The sequence below is a fragment of the Battus philenor genome, unplaced genomic scaffold (genome assembly GCF_028537555.1).
Source record: "Battus philenor isolate CCGP_79_NKW_IND1 unplaced genomic scaffold, ilBatPhil1.0.hap1 SCAF_2, whole genome shotgun sequence".
In the NCBI taxonomy this organism is placed as follows: domain Eukaryota; kingdom Metazoa; phylum Arthropoda; class Insecta; order Lepidoptera; family Papilionidae; genus Battus; species Battus philenor.
The window spans coordinates 5,941,414-5,965,278 of record NW_027181682.1 but is presented as its reverse complement, the minus strand read 5'-3'; the positions used below and the strand labels follow the sequence as shown (position 1 = coordinate 5,965,278).

Sequence of the window (23,865 nt, the reverse complement as noted above, 5' to 3'; positions counted from 1 at the left end):
TGATTTTAGTAAATAGTCGATAGTTTTCTTTATTATTAAACAAATAACGCAAGGATAATTTTAAAAGAAATCAATATAATAATTTAGGTTCAGATATCTATGTAGGTTTATACACTTAAGTCTTTCTAATAACGTCTCAAAGAATAATTTTAAAACATTTGGTGTAATAATTAATCAATACTTTTCGAATATTCAAAGAATTGGTGGTTCGTTAAAGCTAGTTATTCACTACATTATTGTTTATTGTTGTCTGCATATAACTACTGACGCACAAACAAATTATGTTTCGAATGAACCTAAGTATGTATGACGTCATTTCACTCTGAATAAAGGATATCTTTAAATCTAAATTCATATCGGAGTTACTGACGATTTCCTTAAATAGTGACTCATTAGAAATAACTCAGCAGTTTCACTTCGTAATGTTATCAGAGGAACGGTTTGAAACCTTTTACAGTGTTTTGTAGCCACTACCTCAATGGTAAACACGCAATCGATGCATTACGAATATTTTATGCTGAGCGAATAGTCGATGAAATCATATTTTAAATATCAAGCCTTTTACACCAATTAATCATTTAAATATAATCCCATACAGTTGCAAAATTGTATATTTCAAGAGATTTTAATTTAAGTGAGAAATGGAAAATGTTAATTATTAATATGCGATATACAACAAACTTTATCCAGCACTGGATATCCTGTCATTGAAGTGATGATCATCACATCGAAATAATGATTAAGATATAAACATCTAAAAGTTAACACAGTTTATATACTTGTTTTAAATATAATTTACGTAAGCATGACTCATTTAATCGCAATCTGAAAGTGAAAAGACGATGTTTTTTTTTAAAAGTAAAAAAATAATGTGTCCTATAGAACTACTCTAATGAGTGATCGAAAAAAAAAAGTCACAGACATTGAGTGAAGTCATCGGAGTCACCGCCGATAAGCTATCTTTATCATGTAGAAGCTTATCAGGGAGTTTCAAAAGAATTTACTATAATAATTGTTTCGGTGAACATATTTGTGTATAATTTTGTACATCATTTATTGCGTAAATTCTTGAATAGAATATTAATTTTTCTTAAAATTATTAGTAAATTTGACCCACGGGTTAGAAACTGAAATTTCTTCAGGCAGAATATGTCATGTACAACATTAGCCTTACACTTGTTGCATGTAAAATCTGCCACAAATTCTTTTACTGTAGATAAACGGAGATTAATAATACCTGATGATAAATTATTCTTGTGGAATTTTCTTTCACACTCCCTAGTTCTCTTAATTTAAGTTAAAATTCGTAATTTCGAACAAAAATAGCGTTCGATAACTTTATATTCGTGCAGTTGTAATTGTGAGAGAGAAAAACCAAAATTCAAATTATCGGATGCATGAATTCGTATTAAGGCCTTGTGAGATCAGTTTACAGCTCCACAAGTACCGATTGAATCTATGTGTCACAAAGAGCACTTATCTTCGGGTGAACTGTGTGCTTATGTCGTTATCTTAATCTACGTAAACACGAACACTTTACAATGTACTTTATATTTACTAATATTTAAAACAAATACATGATATAACGAGGCTGACGTTTCCTATTGGGCTGAATGAATACCTTTGCTGGTTTTTTTTAAATATATTGATCCTTAAACAATACGCTTCATTATACTTCATGTTTATTGAAGTGCCGCAGGAAAACTGTTAACAACCAGGAGCATGAACAATACCGCTTAGTGTAGAAATGAGGCGATTGTTGGCTAATTATACATTTTGAATTGAGCTCGAGTTAATCGTTGATTGATCTCCTATTTACGATATTTAACAGAGGTAATAATAACACATACACGAACATCATTTACCTCAATACAACCTTTCCTATCGATTGTCGGGTTTTATTATAAAATAATTTTCATCATCATCATAATTTTAGCTGAGGGATGTCCAACCTTGTGGAAATCTGTGGGAGGAAGCCAGTCTAGATACTGGCTTCCTCCCACAGATTTCCACAAGGTCCGGTTGGAGGCTGTCTGCATCCAGCATTTTTTGACGATAAGGTCAATAAATTTTTTGGGGTGGTCGTGGTTTTCACCCCAAAACTATAAAGCCCAAGCGACTACATTTTCTGCCGGCCATGTGGCACACCCACTGCTACAATAATTTGTCAATCTGCTGGACTACGTCGGTCACTTTTATTTATACGGATCTTCTAATTCCAGAAGTCCTCGATCGTAGAGAAATTCTGAGAACAGTTGTATAAATGGCTTGTTGAGCCATTGTGAGCTTAGGGTCTAAAGTAAGAGACCATATTCACTACCGTAACTTGTCACTGATCAATTTGATTGAAGGCTTTCGTCTGTCTATGAGGGACATTAGATGAGATACAGTATTAATTAATTTTACGTACACAAAATGTGATACTGCAGAAAGCAAAAGATATACGAAAAAGCGTTTAGAACAAATATAACGTTATCTGGTTTTGAATAAGGAAGTGTACAAAAAAAACTCGGGATATTATAGGCGGCATATTACAAGCAAGGTACAGAGCAGTTAATTGTTTTATTACAGCAACCCACAAATGTCTGTACCCCTTTGCAATCGTAAAACTTTCTAAAAACAGTTTTATTGTCTTTTTTTCGCGGCGGCCACTTTTTTGTTTAGATTTTTATAACGAAAACCGAAACCACCCCGAGAATGAGGTATTCGTCCTTGAACGATACAAGCCTTTGACTGTCTTTGTATTTTCTCATCAGTTTATTGCCTATTATTGTTGTTATTATAAATTCAGCTAATATTTGTTAAAACATAAGCTACCGATTATGTTTTATTATTTAATTGATCTGTGAAAGGTAGATACAAAAAGACAGTGTGTAATATTTTCGCAATATTACTACTATATTTAATATTATTGTATTTCTATATTCGCTAAAGTAATTTATTAAATTGTATCGAAGGATTTTCAGAAAGATTGTTTTTTGCTTTAACTCAAAGAGTCCCTTACTCACCCGTATTAAAAAAAATATTTTAGTTTTAATTATTATATAATTTTACTCTGTTAGTATCTTATTCGTTAAGAAAGTTTAATTTATTACAATTTTAATGTAAAATTTGTGTACAGCAAATGTGTACATAATATATAACACCCTAAAAACTTTTCTACTTAACGTGGCGTGGTAATAGCTTGCAAGCGTTCAGTGTACCTGAAGGAGACGCGGCCTGAGTACCGTTACGGCAACTAACGATTCCGAGAAGGTCATGCGCACTAAACTAAAGCTAAAATTCCATTTAAACTTTTTGCTTCGTCCGCCTCGGCACACTGCTGCATCGCCACGAACTGACCAAGGCTTCGTGCATTTTTTTCGTAAAAGCAGGGTGGTATTGTAAAAAAATAGTCACCTTCGGATGTGTCAAGAAATAATTATTGTAAACGGTAATTTGCGTGGCAAATTACAATCGTCATCGATTTCTATAAAAGTAGACGCAACATGAATTGTTTTGATTATTTACATTTTTTACTTAATGTTTATATAATTGACTAAGTCTTGTCTTTTCTCATTATCCACTTATAGTCAATTCTTTGCTCATGGTATGAAGACAATAACAAATTAAATCTAGAGATTTAGCGTAATCTTAACCAAAATCAGACTGATATCTCTTGAGTAATCTTTTGGACCATATATTTTTTATATATGGTCCAAAAGATTACTACATTGCCTAACTTTTTTATACCAGTGAGTCAAAAGAAGAGTGTTTTGTAATAATATATATTCTGCTTAACACCATACACGTTTATGGTGGCCAAGCAGATCACGGTTTCGATGTATATGCCATTTTTCGGTGGTAGATATCGCATCGGTGGATGGTAAACGGCTTGTAACACACTTAACGTATCAGAATTATGTAATAATGTTTGCTTGTACATCGTGACTGCAATATATAGCTTGTTAGCTATTAATATATGATACATCCTATCAAGAAATTAAAACTTTCAGAAATAATAAATAACGTACTGATAATAGAGTAAGAAAAAGTGTTTATAGAATTTTGACCATAATATATTAAAATTACTTATTGTTTACTATCTGCCCCTGCAGACTTTATACTACTGGGGTTATTGGCCTATCGCATTCCAATGTAGATAAAATAATTATTGTAACATATTTCGGAGTGATTACTATACACGGTGTAATTGGAATTTAGTTTAAAAAACTTTTTGCTGACAAATGCGCTATACTTAAAAGCCACATTAAAGATTTTACAGATATAACCAATCTATATAGTATGTATATAGATATAAGCTATCTAAAAACGACATAACCCCAAATGTACTAGGTATAACATAAGTTGTAGATAATTAAACTTTATTATGTTATTTTGAGATTAAATTTTTGACCCTATTCATGAATATATGATCATAATATCAGTTGGTAGACACCAACTGCAAAGCACATGATTCCCCCAAAGATTGCTAATTTATTTATATGAATAATAATTTAATACAAAGACAAGAAAAATATATTTCTACATATTTTGTACACATTCGAGCCGCGTATTTTAAACAAACGAATCATAGTTACAAAGCGTGTTGTATAATTTATGTGAACAGAGTTCAAGTTCAAAAAGCCAATTCATGTTTATGTATCTATTCATATCAGTAGACGACAAAAGTTCGAGGGCATCCCACGCAGCGCCACCCACTTTTTGCTTGTACCAAACATCCACGAATCGGCGACTAATACCACTTAATGACAAATGGCTCTAAATATTGACAAAGTGCAACATAAAAACAAAGAGAGCCGAAAGCCAGGGGCGGGTCGGTGTCAATCCCAAGAACAAATATAACGCGTGTTTGACTAACGAATTACGCGACAACTCTAGTTTACACCGCTGTTTGCGTTGTTCCTTAGAGTTTGAGAACTACATTTCATGACTATTGAAAAAAAATGTGGTATGGGCTGTTTGAAACGGAGTAAATGCTCAAATAAAATCCTAAACAGCATCTACCGTTAATAATATTTACTTTAAAGCTATTTGTTGTGACTTATTTATTGTTACAATGCCATAATGTTACTATTGTTCGAAGCTTATTGCGTTATAAAAGGTTAGTAAAACGCAAATGATTCAAATTTATTTTGTTCTCCCGTTAACTTAATTTTATCTTTGGTCATTTACTTTCCGTCAATGGTACATCAGATCATGTTGTTTTTTCTTTTAGGAATCTTAGGTTATATTGTTAATTATGAAGTGTCTTTATATTTACTTAGAATTTGTTAATATTGAAATCGAGTATTGGACAAACCTGTCCCATAATTCTGTATAAATACTAGTTTAGTGTACCGAGTTTAATAGTAATAACATGAGCAATATTTTAACAAGAATTTAATTTGTCACCTACTTTTGGTTTAATGCAGTAATTATAAGATTAAATTGTTTTTCTTTTAGATAAACATATTTTTTTATTTTTTAGTGTCTTAACGTGCAGTTTTGTATTTTTATATATGTATTTTATATTCGTTTTGTTAAATTATGTAGATATGAAACATAGCCATTTGAGACATGTTGAAAATTTTCTTGTATCTATCAAATGAACTGAGTAATTATTTATTTATTTAAAATTGCGAAATGTAATTCTAGCGCGTCGTTAGCAGCTGCACTAGTTATTAACTGTGTTATGGCCTACACAAGAAACCAAATCATCGTGTGCATTTGGGTTAGTTATAGCAACACAAATATGGGTAAGAATTATTATGTCTATCAATCTGAATGCAAATACCTGAGTAGTGATTATTTGGATGTTTAGAAAGCTATGAAGAAGTGTAAAGAATAAGTATAGCTTGTCGCAACATTCGTTGCAATGACATGTCGCAAACCGTGAGAGAAAACAATGGAGCGGCCCCGTGGGAACGACGTGATTGCCCACCCCAGGGCGCACGTTCGAGTCCCGGGCCGCGACCGCCGAGCTACGCCGCGGAACGGTGGGGTGCGAAACGCGAGTCCGCGCTAACATCCGGAATTTATGTTCGCGTTATTAATTTATTTATGACTTGCATACCAAATTTCAATTGAACATGATTTCCATTGGTTCCATTATTTATTGTAAAGGAAAATTTTCATTATAGAACGTAAATTTGGTGTACATCTAATACCAGCAATTCCGTTTTTAATGAGAAATTTTCAAAGGTTATTTAGCGTAGTCTCATAAACAAAATTCTGCTTTGTTGTGATAACTTTACACGTGTAAGAGATTTTGTGTACGCTCATTAATTTTTTTTGGGTTATTTTTATCATGATCTCGAATATAATTACTATTTATATATATTATTACAATATTGACCTATTTTCTTAGTTCAATATAATAATATCAATGATACGAATTACCAAACATACTACTAAGCGCGAAATTATAGACTCAAAAAATAAGGCTAATTTTGCTTTTTTTCGTGGAAAAAAAATGGAATAATGAAAATGAAAAAGTTTTATGGTCACACTTCTGTTTCTATACAAAACAGAAAAAAAATAATTACCTTTACCTAATTGTAAAAAATATGACTTAATCAAACCCAAGATAAGGTACGAACATAAATAATCGTATCCCATCAAGAATTACAATGAAAATATAATCTTTATGAAGAGACTTATAGTTTACAAAATAGAATGGAAGTTATTGTTGTTTATTCAATAAGTATAGTGATTATTAATAATTAGTTATTTATTTTTGCTATTGGACTACGATGGGTCTAGACTTGACTTTGAAGAGTACGGAGGTTACCAGAGCAGCGAGTAAAAGAATAAACAGCAAATACGTATGTGATGAGTATATGCGACTAAATAAAATGAATCTCTTTCCCCATGAGGGTTAGGTGTGAACGGAGTTTAAATTAATACCGCTTAAACACTGGGGCGGGCATTTCTACTAGGATTAAGTTGGTTCTAGTCTCGAGGGACGAAAAAGTACCCGAGTTTAATCAGCGACGTGCGGGGATTTGATAAATCCCGACTCACCCCTTGCGTGTTGACAGCAATTGATTGAAATTCGACTTTCCCTGACGCAATTGACTAAGAATTTTTGGAATTTCAAGTTTACTTGAACCATCACAATTGCATAGTTAATGTAATCTCCATTTTTTGTGATCTGTCGTTTGAAATTATCATGAAGAAACCAAGCTGCCTTAAATATAAAAACAGCAGTAATTTCTACGCATACATGCAATTTCGTAAGCAACAACTATCCTGTTAGTTAAGTACGTGTCTTTTTTTAAATTAAAGTGTAATGTAGGAAAATATTTTAAATATAAAATGCACAATTTTTGATAAAGCTTTGGCAAATAACAGCTATGCAAATTTGGTTTCAAATTTCATTAAATTTTGTAAGAAAAAAACGAAATAAATACTTTATGTTATAGTTTTCATTTTAAATTATATTTTTAAATTGATGAATTTCTTGGCTTATATATCGTTGATGTCTTTTGTAAGGAGCTATGATTATGCAAGGAAATATTTTTGATAGTAATATTATCTTAAATAAATGTGTTAAGTTGATTGGACTTAATAACCTTAACTAATTAAAATGAATAACTAGTTTTTTTATTATGTAAAAATTCTCATTTTTAGGATTTAAGGATAGTTAAAAAAATGTTTGGCATTGCGAAGCGTTACTCATGTTGACAAAACTGTTGACAAATAGTTGGTGCGTTAGTGGCCGAAGCCGGGGTAGTGTAAGGGATTCAAAACAAAAAAGCAGGTACAATTTTAACGCGTCGTTTATTGATAACTTGATCTCTTTCTTCAATATATTTTTGTGTCCACTGACTATATAACACTCACTGTACATTTTCGTATTACAATATTTAAGTCTTTCGTGGCTTTATAACGTCTCGTTTTAATAACAAATATTTTGTACAATGCACGACGGGCGTACGAGTGTGGCGTCGTGGCACAACTTATCCATAACTACCTACTCTTTACGGTCTAAATCTAATCGTATCTAGCCTTTAAAACTATATTTACATGTTGTTCAAATTTTTTTGGTATTCAAATTACCTCAATCACTACGTCGTCTTACTTTCAATATCAAATTTCACTCAAATCCCACATGTCCGTCCGCATAACACTTCTTAGAATATTTAACTTAAACCATGAAAAAATACAATAAATGTAATATAATACAAGGTAATCATCAACAACATTAATTGAACTCCGGCAGGCGGCGAGGCGCCGCGGGCACGATAAAGTCAACAGTTCTCGCAACACTAACAGCGGTACGTTTTAAAACAAATAAATGGACATACCTAGTAGTATGTACGGCAAGGGATAACGTTCACTGCGTTAATGCGAATCGCGGGCGATTCCAACAAAGTCACTGCGGGCAACACGGCGGCGGGCGACTCGGCTCGCTCATAGCGGCGGGATGTCGATGTCGCACGCGAAGGGCGACTCTCAGATGAGTGGCATGGCGCGCTCGCCGGCCGCCGCGTACCGCTGCTCGTCGGGCACGTGGTACATGTTGATGATGTGGCTGAGTTCCTGCTGCCCGTACTCGCGCTTCATGCCCAGTTGCTCGTGGGAGTGCCCGTGCACGAACTCGCGCTTCAGCTGCGCGGGAGGCTCGTGTGTCACGAACTCGCGCTTGAGGCCCGGCGGCCCCGGCGACACCGGCTCGGACTTCGCCGACGAGCCGCTGGGCGAATGCGATGCGCACGATGGTGGAAGAGCATAACCGCCCGGGGAGCCTGGTCCGAGTCCGTAAGCGGACGGCGACGGCGGTTGCGGCAGGTAAGGCGAGCCTTGTCCGCCGCCGTACCCGTAGCCGCCGCCGTACCCTCCCTGTTGCATCTGAGACACATCGTAGCGCGGATATCCGTATGCTTGCTGTTGGTAGGCGCTGGGGTCATGCATCATGTATCCGTTGGGCATGTATCCGTTGGGAGTCATCTGATATACGTCGCGTGGCTGCTGTGCGGCGGGCGCGGCGGCGCGCTGTGTGTCTCCTGCACCCAACAAAGCTCCGCCCCCGAGAGGATATTTCTCCTGCTTCTTGGCCAGTGTCTTCGTCTTCCTTCGCGGTCTGTATTTATAGTCGGGATGTTCTTTCATGTGAACAGCGCGAAGTCTCTTCGCTTCGTCGATGAACGGTCTTTTCTCAGATTCAGACAGGTCTTTCCACTGTGCACCGAGACGTTTGGATATTTCCGAATTGTGCATTTTGGGATTATCCGAAGCCATCTTTCTACGCTGGCCACGTGACCATACCATGAACGCGTTCATCGGGCGCTTGACACGATCGGTGTTAGAATTCTTACTGTTATTGTTGTTGTTGTTATTTGGGGGCTGGTGGTGCTGCTGCTGGGGCTGTGGATGGTGCTGCGGCAGTGGCTGGTGGTGCTGATGCTGCAGCGGCTGGTGCTGGCCCAGCGGCTGTTGCTGCGGTAGCGCCATCATGCCGCCGAGCGCGCCCAGCGAGCCGTAGCCGTGCTGCAGCGCGTGGTGCGGCGGCACGGTGGCGTGCAGGCTGCCGCCTTTGAGGTCCGTCTCCATCGTCAGCATGTCGTCTTCCTGCGGCGCGTACAGCTTGCCGATCCTTCGTTCACCGTGCACAACGAGAGAGCGTTCGGTCGTTCACATGGACTCGCGGCGGTGCGTGTCGGGTATCGCGTCGCAAGAGCGTGCGGCGCGGAGGCTACGTGCGTTGTGAGCGGCCGCAGCGCCGGGCGGCGGCGGCTCAGGCGCTCCCTCCCCTCACCCCGCCCGCTACACCGCCCGCGCCCCGCACGCGGTCCCGCCCGCCCGCGACGCGCCAATGGGCGCGAGGCGCGGCCCCGCCCCCGCCCGCCGCAGCCTGCATTTTTAATCGCGTGGCGAGCGAGGCGAGCGTCCGCCCGGCGTCGTGCTCGTCTCATGCAAATCACAATTTTGTTTGCCGACGGTGGTTGCACCTTCTCGACCTTAGCTCATCTTGTAAACAATACACACTCACTCTATTCAGCACTTATGTACCAATGTTTTCTCTAAAGGACGTTTTTACCTTTATAACAACCGTATTATGTATTGTAAAGTTAAATTTTACTACAAGTACTGATACACAGTCATTGGAAATTTTAGCCAGTAGTACACACAGTCGTGCACGAATCTAAATTTATACATTGACAGCTGCGTATGTACAGCTGTGCAAGTAAAGTTCAAGGCCCACGTACTGCCGCGGCCGGAGCGGCGGCTGAAACTGTTAGGAGTTTTAGAGGTTCAATGATCATATCTTACAAACGAACTTATGAAAATAGTATTTATTGTACTTTGTCGTACGAATTATAAAATATGTTGCTGAAGGATAAATCTACACTTATTTATAACAGTTTTAGATATATAACTGTTAAATTGTCTTTAAAATGTTTATCAAACTTGATACTAACGTTTATGGGATTACGTGAACGTTGTGTTGGTACACATTTTATATTTGTAATATTGCATAGAAACAGTAATTAAAATAGAATAAATGTACTTATAAAGCACATCATTTATAGAATAGCAAGTGGAAAAGTAGTTTAATGTATTTAAAAAAACATTTTGTATGTAATGTGAATAACTCAAACATTGAATAGGGTAACTGATTTAATAAATAATAATTTGTTAATTTCAATCTTTCTAGTAGAAATGTTATATTTCGTTCTAATATATAATTATTTAATATTATAGTGTTAATAACGTAAAATAAAGATTTTTTGTTAAAAAGCCTAGTTTTTTTTAGACATTGTAAATACACAACGCTGTTCGCTTACTCCTAATAATAAATAGTTATGCCTATAATATAACTTAACATGAAGTTTTGTTACATAAAATCCTATAAACACGTGTTCGGGATTCGGGATTTTTCACTTATTGAAATTATTTATAAATCGAAACAGAAAAGTGTTAGCATTAAAATTGCTTACGCTGGTACGAAAGCTGTGATGGAACCTGCCCAAATTGATTTACGAACAGTTATTAGCTACCGACATTAGAATTAATAACTGAGTTTGAAAAGGAAATCTTCATGTTAATGATGCCATAAACAAACATCTTTAGCTTTTTCAACAAAGAAAGGACATAACGGTTTTGATGTAAACTAACATAATTATTTAATATTTCATTTAGAAGAATAAATATAACGGTATCGATCGCAATAAAATAATTAGAGACAAAAATTAGTGAAGTTAATTAACGTGAGCGATGTAGAAATTCTAATTGAATCAAAACAAGGTTTCATCGCTTTTAAGTTGTCCATCTTTTCAAACTGTCTTGTTTAATTTCTGTAATGTATTTAGTAATATTAAGATACCTTTTATTTTACTGTGTATCGGATTTTGTTCAATATATTTCAAAAAGGACCGGTTGGAAGTTGTCTGTTTCCAGCGTTTTCTAAGGACATTTACAGGCTCGTCTGTTGACTTTGTAGAAGGAAGTACTACACTACGCTCAAAGCCCTAGCGATTACCTGTTCTGCGAGTGATATGGCCTACCTACTTCCAGTTCAAATATATATGTATATCTTTCCTTTTTAGTTTAACCCCGTATACAAATCCCCCGATTGTGTGTTTGCTAATGAGGCTCAAAGTAAGAGACCACGTTTCAATTTAGGAAGCCATTACTGGTAAAGTAGATTGATCGCAGACCGTCGTTTTAAAGTACAGGCGGCATAATGATTGAGATGATTTTGGACTATGTGTTATGTTATAAAATTATCACATGTTATAACATGTAGATATAACAGAATTACAAATTTATCTAAAATTATATTGTGTTAGCTTATTGTCGAAAGAAACTTTACGTTGAAAAAATTTCGAGATTTACAGAATTTTATACTTATAGTTCTTGTTGTAGAATCCGTGTAGTATTGGCTTATAAAAAAACATTTTATATGATGTTTTATTTCCATTGAACACACTCATTAATTACATAAATATATATTTAAAGTTATATCCTTTTATGTTCTACACCTAGCAGACTAGTAAGTTGATATGGCAGTAAAGGATGGTATACAGCACACAGAATTTATAGTCGCTAGAGCTTTAAGGTTCTGGAGTGTAAGTCAGGGTACGACAAACGCAGCGTAGAACATCCACCCACAAGATGGACAATCGACTTGTATAAGGTTATCGACAGACACTAGGTGCAGGCCGCTTCCAACCGGTCCTATTGGGAGAGGATCGGGAGAGAATCGGGAGAGGCCTATGTCCAACAGTGAACTTCCTTCAGCTAAAGTGATGAATCATGATAATATTATACGGGTTACTTTTGTGGGGAAATGCTGCTGACATAGATTAACTTCTGGTAGAGAGCAACAAGAGAAATTTTCTTGCAGTCTATGCTATTGGAGTTGAAGATGCTCTTAGAGGAAAGTTTCCTGGAGAAAAAATTATAGCAATATATAGTCAATTTATACCTTCACGATTACCTTGTCTATGTACACAAATAATAGTAAATATAAGAAAACATGCAATGTATATAAGTTTGGTTTAGAAATAAAGACAAGCTTGTTATACCTTTTCCGGGGCTTCATTAAAGTGGTAACTTCTTTATAGCCATTGTGTAGTTTATTAAACAAATACTGTTAAAAATGCTATAATATTGTAAAGGATCTTTGAGTGATCGTAAAGCGAGGGACTTAATTATTCTCTTTTGGATTAAGAATATTTGTAAAAGTGAATACAAAAACAACCAAACATGTTTCATTGTTGGCCACCGTTTATGACGCGTTTGGAACTTGGTAGTCCCTATATTTCGAGATTCATAAAAGATGCATGATTTTTAAGTGAAGATTGGTAGTATTTTGTCGTTATTTTCATTTATTTTTGAGTTTTTGATAATCATATTTTAACGAAAATTGTAAAATAGATAAGCCAAAGTGAATATTAATACGAATGGGTTAATATTTTTCTTAAATAATTAAGTGAAAAACTTTTTACAAATATTATATTTAGCATTAGTTATATTACCCAAAATTTTTTTTGGGAAAAAAAATAAGAAATGTATTCTCGGTAAAATAACGGTAATGGTCGAGCAGCGTTTACCGTGGTAATGCCTAATATCCCAGGTAGAACACAAAATTCTTAGAAAAGTTAATTTTGCTAAGGGAGATAGTGGGCTGCTCTTAGAAGGGCCCATTGTTTCAACGGACACTTTTGTTAAATGTTTTTTACTTCTCATTTGGAATAGACATTCGCTTTTGCTTAAAATATAAGTAGTTAGCTTTCTATTGTTGCGGGTTCCTTGCTAATTAGGGTTTATATGATATTTCTTATTGTTCGCAGAAATGGAGTTCGAGCATTAAATAAAAGAATAAAATTTGTTTCGAAGCTTATATTTATTTGTTTTAATAATTTACAAATTGTTATTACTAATTTTACAAGTAAATCTGTCGATGAGAATGTTTTATAACATACATACGTAACGTTTTTTTTTAATTTTCACATTAAATCACTTAACTATTTTAATAAACAATTTTGTTAAAGAACAGGTAACATTTATAACGACACAAATGTAGTTTAAAATAACATTCTTCAAAAATTATGTACACCTTAGGAAATAAATAGTTTAGTAACACCTTAAATAAATAATATGCAAAATGTCTGTTATTATTTACAACCAATACCTTTAAATGTTATATTAAGATTTTTTTCAGATAATTATTTATTAAGAGTTTAAAAAATCTAAAATAATTAATTCATTCATTTGGAGACTTAGTTCTCATTAAAACAAATATCACTTATAATGATTAAGTTAATTAAACAATAATAAAAGAGGTAAATCACTAAAAAAATCATGCATTTTTGGTATTTAATAAAATATAAGCAATGCCAAATATATTTTGATGTTTAACCTGATGAAGCTTTTCGGAGAATGTGGTAAGATTCTAAGCCAGTAGTAACTAAACATTATATATTAAAATTCGAATTTGAAATTTTCTAGAAAGACCATCAATTTGAGATATATGAGGTAGGCTTCTTTATTTGAGCGATTAATTTGTAAAAGCATCAAAAGGTTTTGCGCTAGCTGATATGGATGCCATTTTGTTTTATTTAATGGATTCAGGCGTTACATTGCGGAAGTCCATCCTAAATAAGAAAGGACCAATATCTAGCCACCTCCGCACATGCAGTGGTTGTCGTGCATGAAAGTGCACCGCCCGCCAGCCCGCTCGTAAATGCGCATGCGACAGACAATGCAAACTACACAACCGCCACCGTAAATTCACTCAACACGTTTTGTTGTTACACAGATTAGTGCTAAACACCGGTGTTTAGCACTAATCTGTGTAACAACTCCTGAAGATGCCCCGTGGAGGGGTGAAACACGTGTTGAGTGAATTTACGGTGGCGGTTGTGTAGTTTGCATTGTCTGTCGCATGCGCATTTACGAGCGGGCTGGCGGGCGGTGCACTTTCATGCACGACAACCACTGCATGTGCGGAGGTGGCTAGATATTGGTCCTTTCTTATTTTGTTTTATTTTTATTTAACGAACCTAGGTTCTAGATTTCCTCTTTTGGATCATGATAAAATTGCCTGTTTTTACTTATTTATTTATAACTGTATTTCAGTACAAGTATGATTTAATATGAATTAAACTTTAATTGTGATTAAATTTATGATTATGATCAAAGTTTCTTCTTGTTTTCTGCATAATGGGTTATTTAACAATAATTACAGTTACGTACGGATAAACACAAAAGTGAAGGTTGAATTTTGTAAGCTTTTGTTAAATCGTTTTGTAGACTTTGTCAATAATTGTGGACCTATCAAATTTAAATTATCAATTCGTAAAATCTATAGTTTTCAAATGTCAATTTTTATTTCATAGTATTAAATCGTAATCGTAAAAAATAACAATACTCTATCAAAAACAGATCATTGATAAATTAACAAATCTGATCGACAGACATAACAATAGGTTGTATATAAAGTTCGAAGTGTTAGTAATAAATATTTTGAAAAAAAAAATCACTACTGCTAACAGAAGTAACAAAAATTCGTAGTCGATCTATCCTGGAAAAAATTAATAATGTTCTTTCAACTTTGGAAATGCTCTCGATGCTCCGGCAGCAAAGAAATAAAAGATGCATATAAGTTAAACCTTTAGACGACACTTGTGGATACTACTATAACTACCGTTTCAGCGATAAATCTCAAAGAAGTAAATCACCGGTACCAACAATTGAAAGCGACAAAGGCTTTAGAATGCTCTAGAACATTTTCTTGTTTCTACACATATATAACCATACCAGCAACTACCGACGTAGAGAAATAGAACAAACCCGTTTAGGTTGTACATCGCAAACCATTCTCTAACCATCATCATCTTTAAGTGGGAGTTTTGTCTGACGTTAAGTCCCTACTATCATTTCTGCCGTTGGATGTCCGATGCTGGAAATAGGTCTCCGTCTTGTATCTAGCATCCACTACCTACGCATGTCTTCAGATTTTTCGTGTCTATACTGTAGAACAATAACAGGAAAGACGGGCGGGCTATTTAAGAAGTATATACGAGTATGTTTGCAAAATTTTTGGTATTTTCGAAGTCTTTAAAAATATATCTTATGACTGGGTATTGGACGTAAGAAATACGATGTTTGTGCCACGTATTAGCATGTACATAAAGTACACGTACTATTTGACAATATATATTTTCTGTTATAAAATATTTCGAAAGTAATTATTCTTGTGTTATAAATAATTAAAATAGGATAGAATCTATTAGGTGTAAAGGTGAAAAGTTGAAGAGACTCACAAAATGAAATGTACAACAATACCCATTGTAATCAATAATAACTATCGACATAAATACTAAAACGAATGTTTTTTTTTGTTAAAAATCATAGCGGGAACGGTAAACATCGAACCAATAAAATAAAAAAAAAAACAATTTTACCGGATTAAAACTATCGTAATTGGAGCATTTTTAAAATAAAATCCTGTAGCACTTTCATGGCACTGAAAACCACTACAGGCATAACGCATCGCGAGTCATTCAATAATTGCTGGTGTAATGCTTGTTTTAAATAAAAAGCGAGCATCAAACACTCCGAGCGTCCTAATTGGCGCGAGGTGTCACTAATGACAGCCGCGAGTGGCGCGAGTGCCGTTGCAAATTAATAATTATCGCGCCTGGCAACACCGAGGTGACGCCACACCGCAATATGGCCGCCATGCATTGTTGGCGGTAACATAGTCATTTTAATTTTTGATTATTAATTATTTTTATTTTATAGGTTAGTTTCTATTTACTTTTCTTTTATATACAACTACCATAGAAATATTTTTATTACTTACATTTTAATGTCTTAAATTTGTTAATAGTTAAGAAAAGCAATATCTAAACAGGTAATAATAATATATAAATAGGTTTATTTTATTATTGCCATTACCTACAAGATTCAATATTATATGTCGGAAATCACGGATGCAGTAGATCATAATGAAAGCCCAATATTAGGCAGGACATGACTCGAGTGGACACAAACAAGACCGCATATGTAAGAGCTATCATCATCTCTCCTTGTAAGGGGTAGAACGTCTCCCTGAATTGAACATAGACATGTGATTGCACAGAATTGAACGATTATTTTTAGAAATACATATTGAAAAGTGTAAGGATTATTTTATATTCATGCTGTTTATTTAATGGTTTAGTAACGATAGCTATATTCACAATGAGTCAATATTGAACAAAGTTTGAACATTACCAAAAAAATCATATTCTTTATGTCATTCTATTGTTAGTAATATTTGGGTGTTGCATTAAATGTTTAATGTTTTTTTCTGTCATTGTATGACAATAACTTCATGATTCAAATTGTTGTTAATATTTACAACAGATTAATTTGTTTCATTATACATTTTCAACTTTGTGTAATGTTTTATTCTTAATTTTCAGCAAGAGGTGGTTGCATATAACCGTAGCAAAATGTACGTTAAGAATGTAATGAATAGTGAAAAATATTAAAATTGATTTTAAAATTAAAAAGAAAATACTGTTATACTTATAATAAATACATTAATCTATATTTTTTCCATTTATTTGTTTCTATGTGCACTTCAATAGCAATATATAAGTTTAAATTAGTTTCATTTACAAAGATCAAAATGAACACACAGCCTTAGCTTTAATTATTCTTGTTTATATGTAAACGTTAATAATTGAATAAAACAGAAAAAAGTTTATTAAGTATAGCCAAGATTTTATATTTTCTTCACAGTGATATTAAAAAAAATAAGTAAATTAAATAAGATTATATAAACAACATTTAAATATTTATTTTGAGAGCTCTTCGGTAATTAAAAACAAAAAAAGTTTCATAAAACTATGTTTATTATTTATAGCGCAAGACAGTCGTCATTCGTATAGGCTTGGTACACATTATGCAGGGGGTGACGACGACCCAACGCCCCGGGAGGGGGAGGGTCCAGTTCCGGCCGCTGTCTCCGTCTCATCAGGCCTATCTTGAGAGCGAGCCTCCCGCAAATTAAATAGTAACGTGCGACAGACTTCCATACGCGTAGCTTGACTGTTAATTGGAGTATCATAGTTTTCCAACTCGCATTTATGTTTGTTATTTAAATCATAAAGCCAATATTAATAAGTAAAAAAAACTTACGTAAAAATTTTTCATCATAGTATTTACGTATATAAAATATTTAAAAATAAACTGCTTTTCTATCTTTCCTTCTATCATTAGTCTTAAGTAATTTCGATTGCGTTGTGAATGAAGAACAACACATAATATATTAATTTTAATACTTTAGCATGACTTAAAAATATCATTAGGAAATCAAAGAAAGATTGTAAAAGATTATATTATACTTTAAAATTTTATTGTTTTCCGATTGATTTTTTTTTATTTACGAAGATAAATCAATTGAACATTAAAATGTTATGATATTTTACGTGAGTTTTTTTTTCTATTAATTATTAAGTTTGACAATTATTAAACAAATTCGCATTATATTGATTTGCAGTAGTTGGATTATAAACCCATAGGCATAAACTGGGCCGAAGAGACACTCAGAGCATCGGAGTTGGAGTAAATACAGTTATTGAATACGGAAACCTATTGGCGTTTTATTTTCAAATCATCATTGACAAACAACAACAAAAAATGAAACAGACAGCGAGTACATTAAACATCGAAGACCTTTGACACAAGGCAATTACACGCATTAATGAAAGCTATTGGATAAGATTTCATATCTATCTATATCAAAAACATCTTAATTTAATGAATCCATGCTGAGTCATAAGAAAAATGTAAATCATGAATTGATGAGTAAAAAGTAAGTTATACATTGACAGAAGCGAAGTTTAAAATGAACCATAACACGTGATTTAAAAAGTCTTAGTTTGGATTCATCAATTCTATAGTTACTTATTTTGTACATTTTTATATTGTCTAGTTCATGTAATATTTACATAATAATTTAAATATCTCTAAACCGTTACAAGATTATAAAAGCTAAGATTTAAATTAGTAATAAAAGTACAGTGTTAATATATTGAATATATCTTTATTCACATTTTATTTATATTAATAATATTTACCTACGCCATGGAATTCGTTACTATTTATTATAAAAATATATGTCTTATTATATTCTTACTTAACCTACGCATTCTTACGTTAATAACATAAATACTCTGTAGAGTATTATTCGTTTTAAAATAGCTTTTTTTCTTAGTAGCAAAAACCACGTAGTAGCTTTCATTTATTTTAAACATTTTTTTAATACTAACACTGACGAACTTTACAACAAAAATTATGTTTAGATTCTAAACATGCTTATAATCTTTTTACCGATATGGCACTCTTCTTAAATTCTAGTTAGAAAATTATTATTCATTGATTGTTGTTAGAGACGGAAATAATAATAATTATTAATTCAAATAACACTTAGAATGTTAAATTAATAATATATTCCAACGGTAGTGGAAAACATTTATGACATTACTAATATCTTAAGTAAAACCATCGTACACACACAAAGTCTTAAACATACACATATATTGTTATAATAGTTATTCTTTTGAATTACTCAACTAACGTCTAAAACAAAGATTATTTACTAATTACACAGAATACTAGACACTCGGCACGTAAAAGTGAATTAACCACACACCTATACCGCAGTACCTATAGGTACGAAATACAATACGACCAGCTGATGCACGAATGAGAGCGTAGCGCTCTGCTCAGGTCGACCGTCACAGGGCAATATATGCGCACGAGCCTAAATCATATAATAAAGCACTTAACGACGAATTTTCCATGAGGAAAACACTCGTTTTCCGCGACTAAACGTGCGAGCGTGTCGCTTCCAATGCCCAGACTAAACGCGGGCCGTGAAAAAGCACCGCCACAACGCCGACCGACAATGGAAAGCGGTAAAGAATCATAATAATAACAATGACAACAATGTGAGATGCTATAATAAAGAGCCGCGGCATTGTGCTAGGCTCGGCGTTCGTTCGAAGGGTCGCGGCAGATCGATACTCGGCGGATTGTCTGCGGATGGCGTGCGTGGGCCTTTGTCGGCCCCGGCGTCGGCCGCAGCGCCCTCCAGCGCCTATTCATCGGCCTCGCGTCCGTTAATCAGCTCATTCTATCCTAGTCCACTAACAATATCAACAGCGCATAACCTTTCGCAATTTTACTTTTTGTAAACTTAGTGGCACACAAACACTGTTTTTGCTGCGATCGGAATACATCAATTTATAATCAGTGAAAATATGTGAAAAGTTCTTCTTTTCTCCTTTAAGCAAAAATCTGCTTCATTTCCAATAGGTACTATTACTTGTTTCGTAAATACTTTATGCTACAATTGTGGTTAAATATTGATTATATTTTATTGAAATATATCTGTAACATAAAACGTATTATCATTCATATTAAATATTCAGACTGGGTTTTCTAATGTTTATCATCGAAACAATTAAAGTGTAATAGGGATCAAAATGTCACGGCCAAAACTTTGATTTTTCAAAGAATGAAAATATGTTTCGACTTAAAATCTCTCTAGCGGCAAGCAAGCAATAAAAGGAACCATAATCTATAAGAATCATTTTATTTATTATGTTGTAGTTGAATTCTTAGCCAAAACAATCATTATATGTTCAGTATAGTTTACTAGACTTTAAAAAAAATCTTTAAGTTAATTACTGAAATTTACATGAAATGAACATTTTTTTGCTAAAATTTTAAACATGTACAAGTACGAGGGCCAAGTACTTTAAAACGCTAACTGAGAAATAACATTAAAATATCACAGAAAATTGGTGTTTTGAGAAATAATTTAGAATTGCCTAAATATGTCAAAACTTCTATGACCTATACATTACAGACATAAGTCTGTACAAAAATATCGAAAATTCTAGTGCAAATAAAAATTTGTTGATTGTACGTCAGTTACGTTTCCTGCCTGATCGTTATAACTCACTTCAGCTTATTAAAAATAAGATCGAAGCAAGGAGACACTCAAGACAAAAAACATCGCGACAGCTGACTTTTTGAGAAAGGACTTAACCGATGCCTTGCATTTGCCTCCGGACATCATATGCTACCATTGCGGAGCAATGTTTCTCCTCGCTAACTAAAGGAGTTGGAGTAATCAGCAACAAGGTGAGTAGAAGAAGGATATTATAAAATATTGTAAAAAATGAGAATACAGAAATATTCATTTAAAAATATATATTTACAAGTTGAGTGGTTTTAAGTATATTAACTTTAAAGGGGTGTATGAATAGCACTTTTGTAAGCAATCACTCTGTATGAAGTGATCAGAAACACAAATTTTATTAGTATGCGACAGACATTCTCAGACAGTCTCTTCTTTGGGTCTACTTACGTTGCCGCTTCTAGACTTCTTCTTAAGTCGATGTATTTTGCTAAATGTCCTATCTAATGCCATTTAAACCCAAAATTATTATATATACTTTTACCGAGTGATTTTTGTATGTGTGAAAGCTTCAAATGGGTGGAAGCTCATTTGTCAGTTATTTGTGAATGATAATTAATTTTATTATATGGTAACCGGAATTTTGAAAACGCCTATTATTACTATCGGTAATTTTTATTAAAATAGCATTATTTACTATTTTTTAATAGATCATACCATACACGAATTGACAAGAAATGATTTACACATTTATCCTTTTAAAGCTTTTACAACTATAATCTTAATATATCTTGTAATATCTTGTATAAGTATTTAAGGAAAAATGCATTCAAATAATAAAATATCACAATTTGGTCCACTCTTTTATGTAAGAAGTTACCAATAATTCCTACTAAGTGTCGAGCGCATTCTTAGCTTTTATATTTTGAACTCACAACTGACATCGAAATCTCATTACAAAAAACAAATACTGCCGGGATTCCAATAAGACGTTCGTGATACGTCGGACTAAATTTCGCCGGAGGTGCGAAGTGGTGCGAGATGATAAAACATCCGAGTTTAATGTAATAATCTGTCGATCGGCCCTTATCATTAGTTCGATCGAGCACACCTCCCGCCGCTTCGCAGATTGCATTCGCCCACTCTCATACTGTGGACATTACTTTGATGCACCTACTTAGGCGGTATAACACGTGTAAAGGCACAAATGTTGAACACTCTTGATTTATTTCTCTCTTTCGTAATGACAAATAAAAATTAAACTAGTAATTTATAATCTGAACCTCACTTTATATAGATATATAAATAAATGTTTTTTTTTATTAGTATCTATCTCGTTAAAAATAAGCCTATTACCGTAGTTATATAATGTCACTATATATTAATTTACAGTTTTTTTTAAAGATATGATTAATTGTAATTACTAAAATCATTCGAAATTGGATAAAATTTAATATATACCCACTAACATAATATCCAAGTTATTGATTAATGTCGATATCGTAAAGAAGTGTACGGCATCATTAGCTATCGAAAATCTACTTTATTAAACTCATAACTAATTATGATAATTTAATTCTAAATCAGATGTGATTTAAAAATTTTCGATTTGTTTAAATATTGGGGAAACAATACCAGTAGTTGTCGAACAATGTGAACCTGAGATATGCTAATGACATCGTAAACTATTTGAAGCTCACAAAAATACACCATGATACTATATTTAAGTTTATTGATTAATTTGTTTACTTAAGACTCTTTACTGTATATTCTAGAAAAGAAATGCGTCGATACCTTATAACTAAAAAATAAAGTAGCAAATCTTATCACGCTCGCCAACTACTAACAGACAAATAATAAGTAAGGAAATAAACTTTTTTTAATTTTTTTTTAAAATTAAGGTCATAATATTAATACGATTTTCTAGGTCACATCCTGGCTAAGCACCGCGTTCGTTGCTTAAGTCGGCCGGCGAAGGATACACAGAGGGCGCCCCGCGGCGTGCGTCCATCAATGCTGCGTGCGCGCACCGCAATTAAACTCACTATCAGCCCATCGGCTAATCCAATTATATAACTGCAGCTAACACGCGCAGTTGTCTTTAATCGATAATTGACTGATAGAAAAGTTAATGACAATCATTTGTTTGCGCTCGTAATTATGTTTAAGATCGGATTCGGTTTCTGAATCAAATCAGTAAAGGTAATTTGTCAAGCATATGACACGAAGATGACGTCGTTTTACAATGCTCATCATATGAATAAGATATATATAGTATTTATAGAACAATATCGTTTGATGTACAAAGATAGATCATTACAAGTAATTGGTACTTCGGGAGGCTTACTTAAGTATTTCATTCTCAACTGTATTCCATCGAAATGTAAAGAACTTGGTTAATTGACCACATGCTGTTCTAAAACTGATTTAGTACTTTTATCTGTCAAGAGAAAGCCAATGTTGAATCAAAAGCATAATGCTAGTTTTATGTAAGTTGGAGCTATATTAACTACTTGCTAATGATGTTATCTAGCAGCAATATATGGGAGACGTGTGTTAAATAATTTTTAAGCTACGCGACGAAATTATTTCAGAATATATTTCATAATTTAGAAATAATATAGCATATAGTTGTTTTATAAAAACGACATGTACTTAATAATTGTACTCTGTAATTTGATTATAACTTTTAAAAACTTTGTTATATATAAAACTACGTAAATATCTATATAGTTCGTTCTGAATTTGATCAGTTTGATAAAAATATGGCTAACAGTATAAATATCTGAATGCAGTGCGCATGCAAGCGTTATTATTAGATATATATCGAAGAGGCTTATGTCTAGCTATGGACGACATTTGGCTGAAATGATCATAAAGTATTTATTGAAAGGAGAAACGGATAGCATTCCTCTTGACAAGGATGAGAATGATGATGAATGACGATATCTTCAAAACTTCATCAAATTAACAGCCGTAAGTAATAAAAGATTACATTTAACGTATCCATCGGTAAGAACTAATGATGTCGTACAACATTTACGAAAATTGTTAATTTGACCGTTAAGTTTAGATAGGAATGTGTTTTAACAATATTTTTAATGTTATTTATTTATCCAAGATAGTAAGATTTAGAATTTGTGATACGATTGTACAATTGACTCAACACGCATGTACAAGTACGTGAGCAAAGTGATAATGACAAGACTGACTTTAAAATTTGAAATGTAACCGTTAATTTACGCGGCCATTTTTAATTAAACACGATGACTAAGTGCGGGGATCCATCACAGTCGGCACTCGAAGCCGATCTATTATTAATTATTATTTTGATCGATCACGCTTCGTCTTATTTCATTAAGGACCCGATGGTATTTTTCTTTTTTGTGTCAGAATCATTAATTGTGCAGTTTGTAATCGTTTTCTTACGAAAGCATCTCGATCGGGGC

General features: G+C 33.8%; 1 protein-coding gene and 1 pseudogene across 1 annotated transcript; one reads left to right on the top strand and one right to left on the bottom strand.

Annotated features, from left to right (window-relative positions):
- Positions 1-7,737: 7,737 nt before the first annotated feature.
- On the bottom strand, positions 7,738-9,680 carry SoxN (SoxNeuro). The gene has a single exon (XM_068765044.1). The coding sequence runs from the start codon at positions 9,544-9,546 to the stop codon at positions 8,440-8,442; it is 1,107 nt and encodes a 368-aa protein (XP_068621145.1). The 5' UTR covers positions 9,547-9,680; the 3' UTR covers positions 7,738-8,439.
- A 13,615-nt stretch (positions 9,681-23,295) lies between these two features.
- LOC137922541 (U6atac minor spliceosomal RNA) lies at positions 23,296-23,368 on the top strand (annotated as a pseudogene).
- Positions 23,369-23,865: the final 497 nt, after the last annotated feature.

Excerpts from the sequence above, each read along its gene's own strand:
- SoxN (XM_068765044.1), bottom strand. The coding sequence starts at position 9,546 with ATGCTGACGATGGAGACGGACCTCAAAGGCGGCAGCCTGCACGCCACC.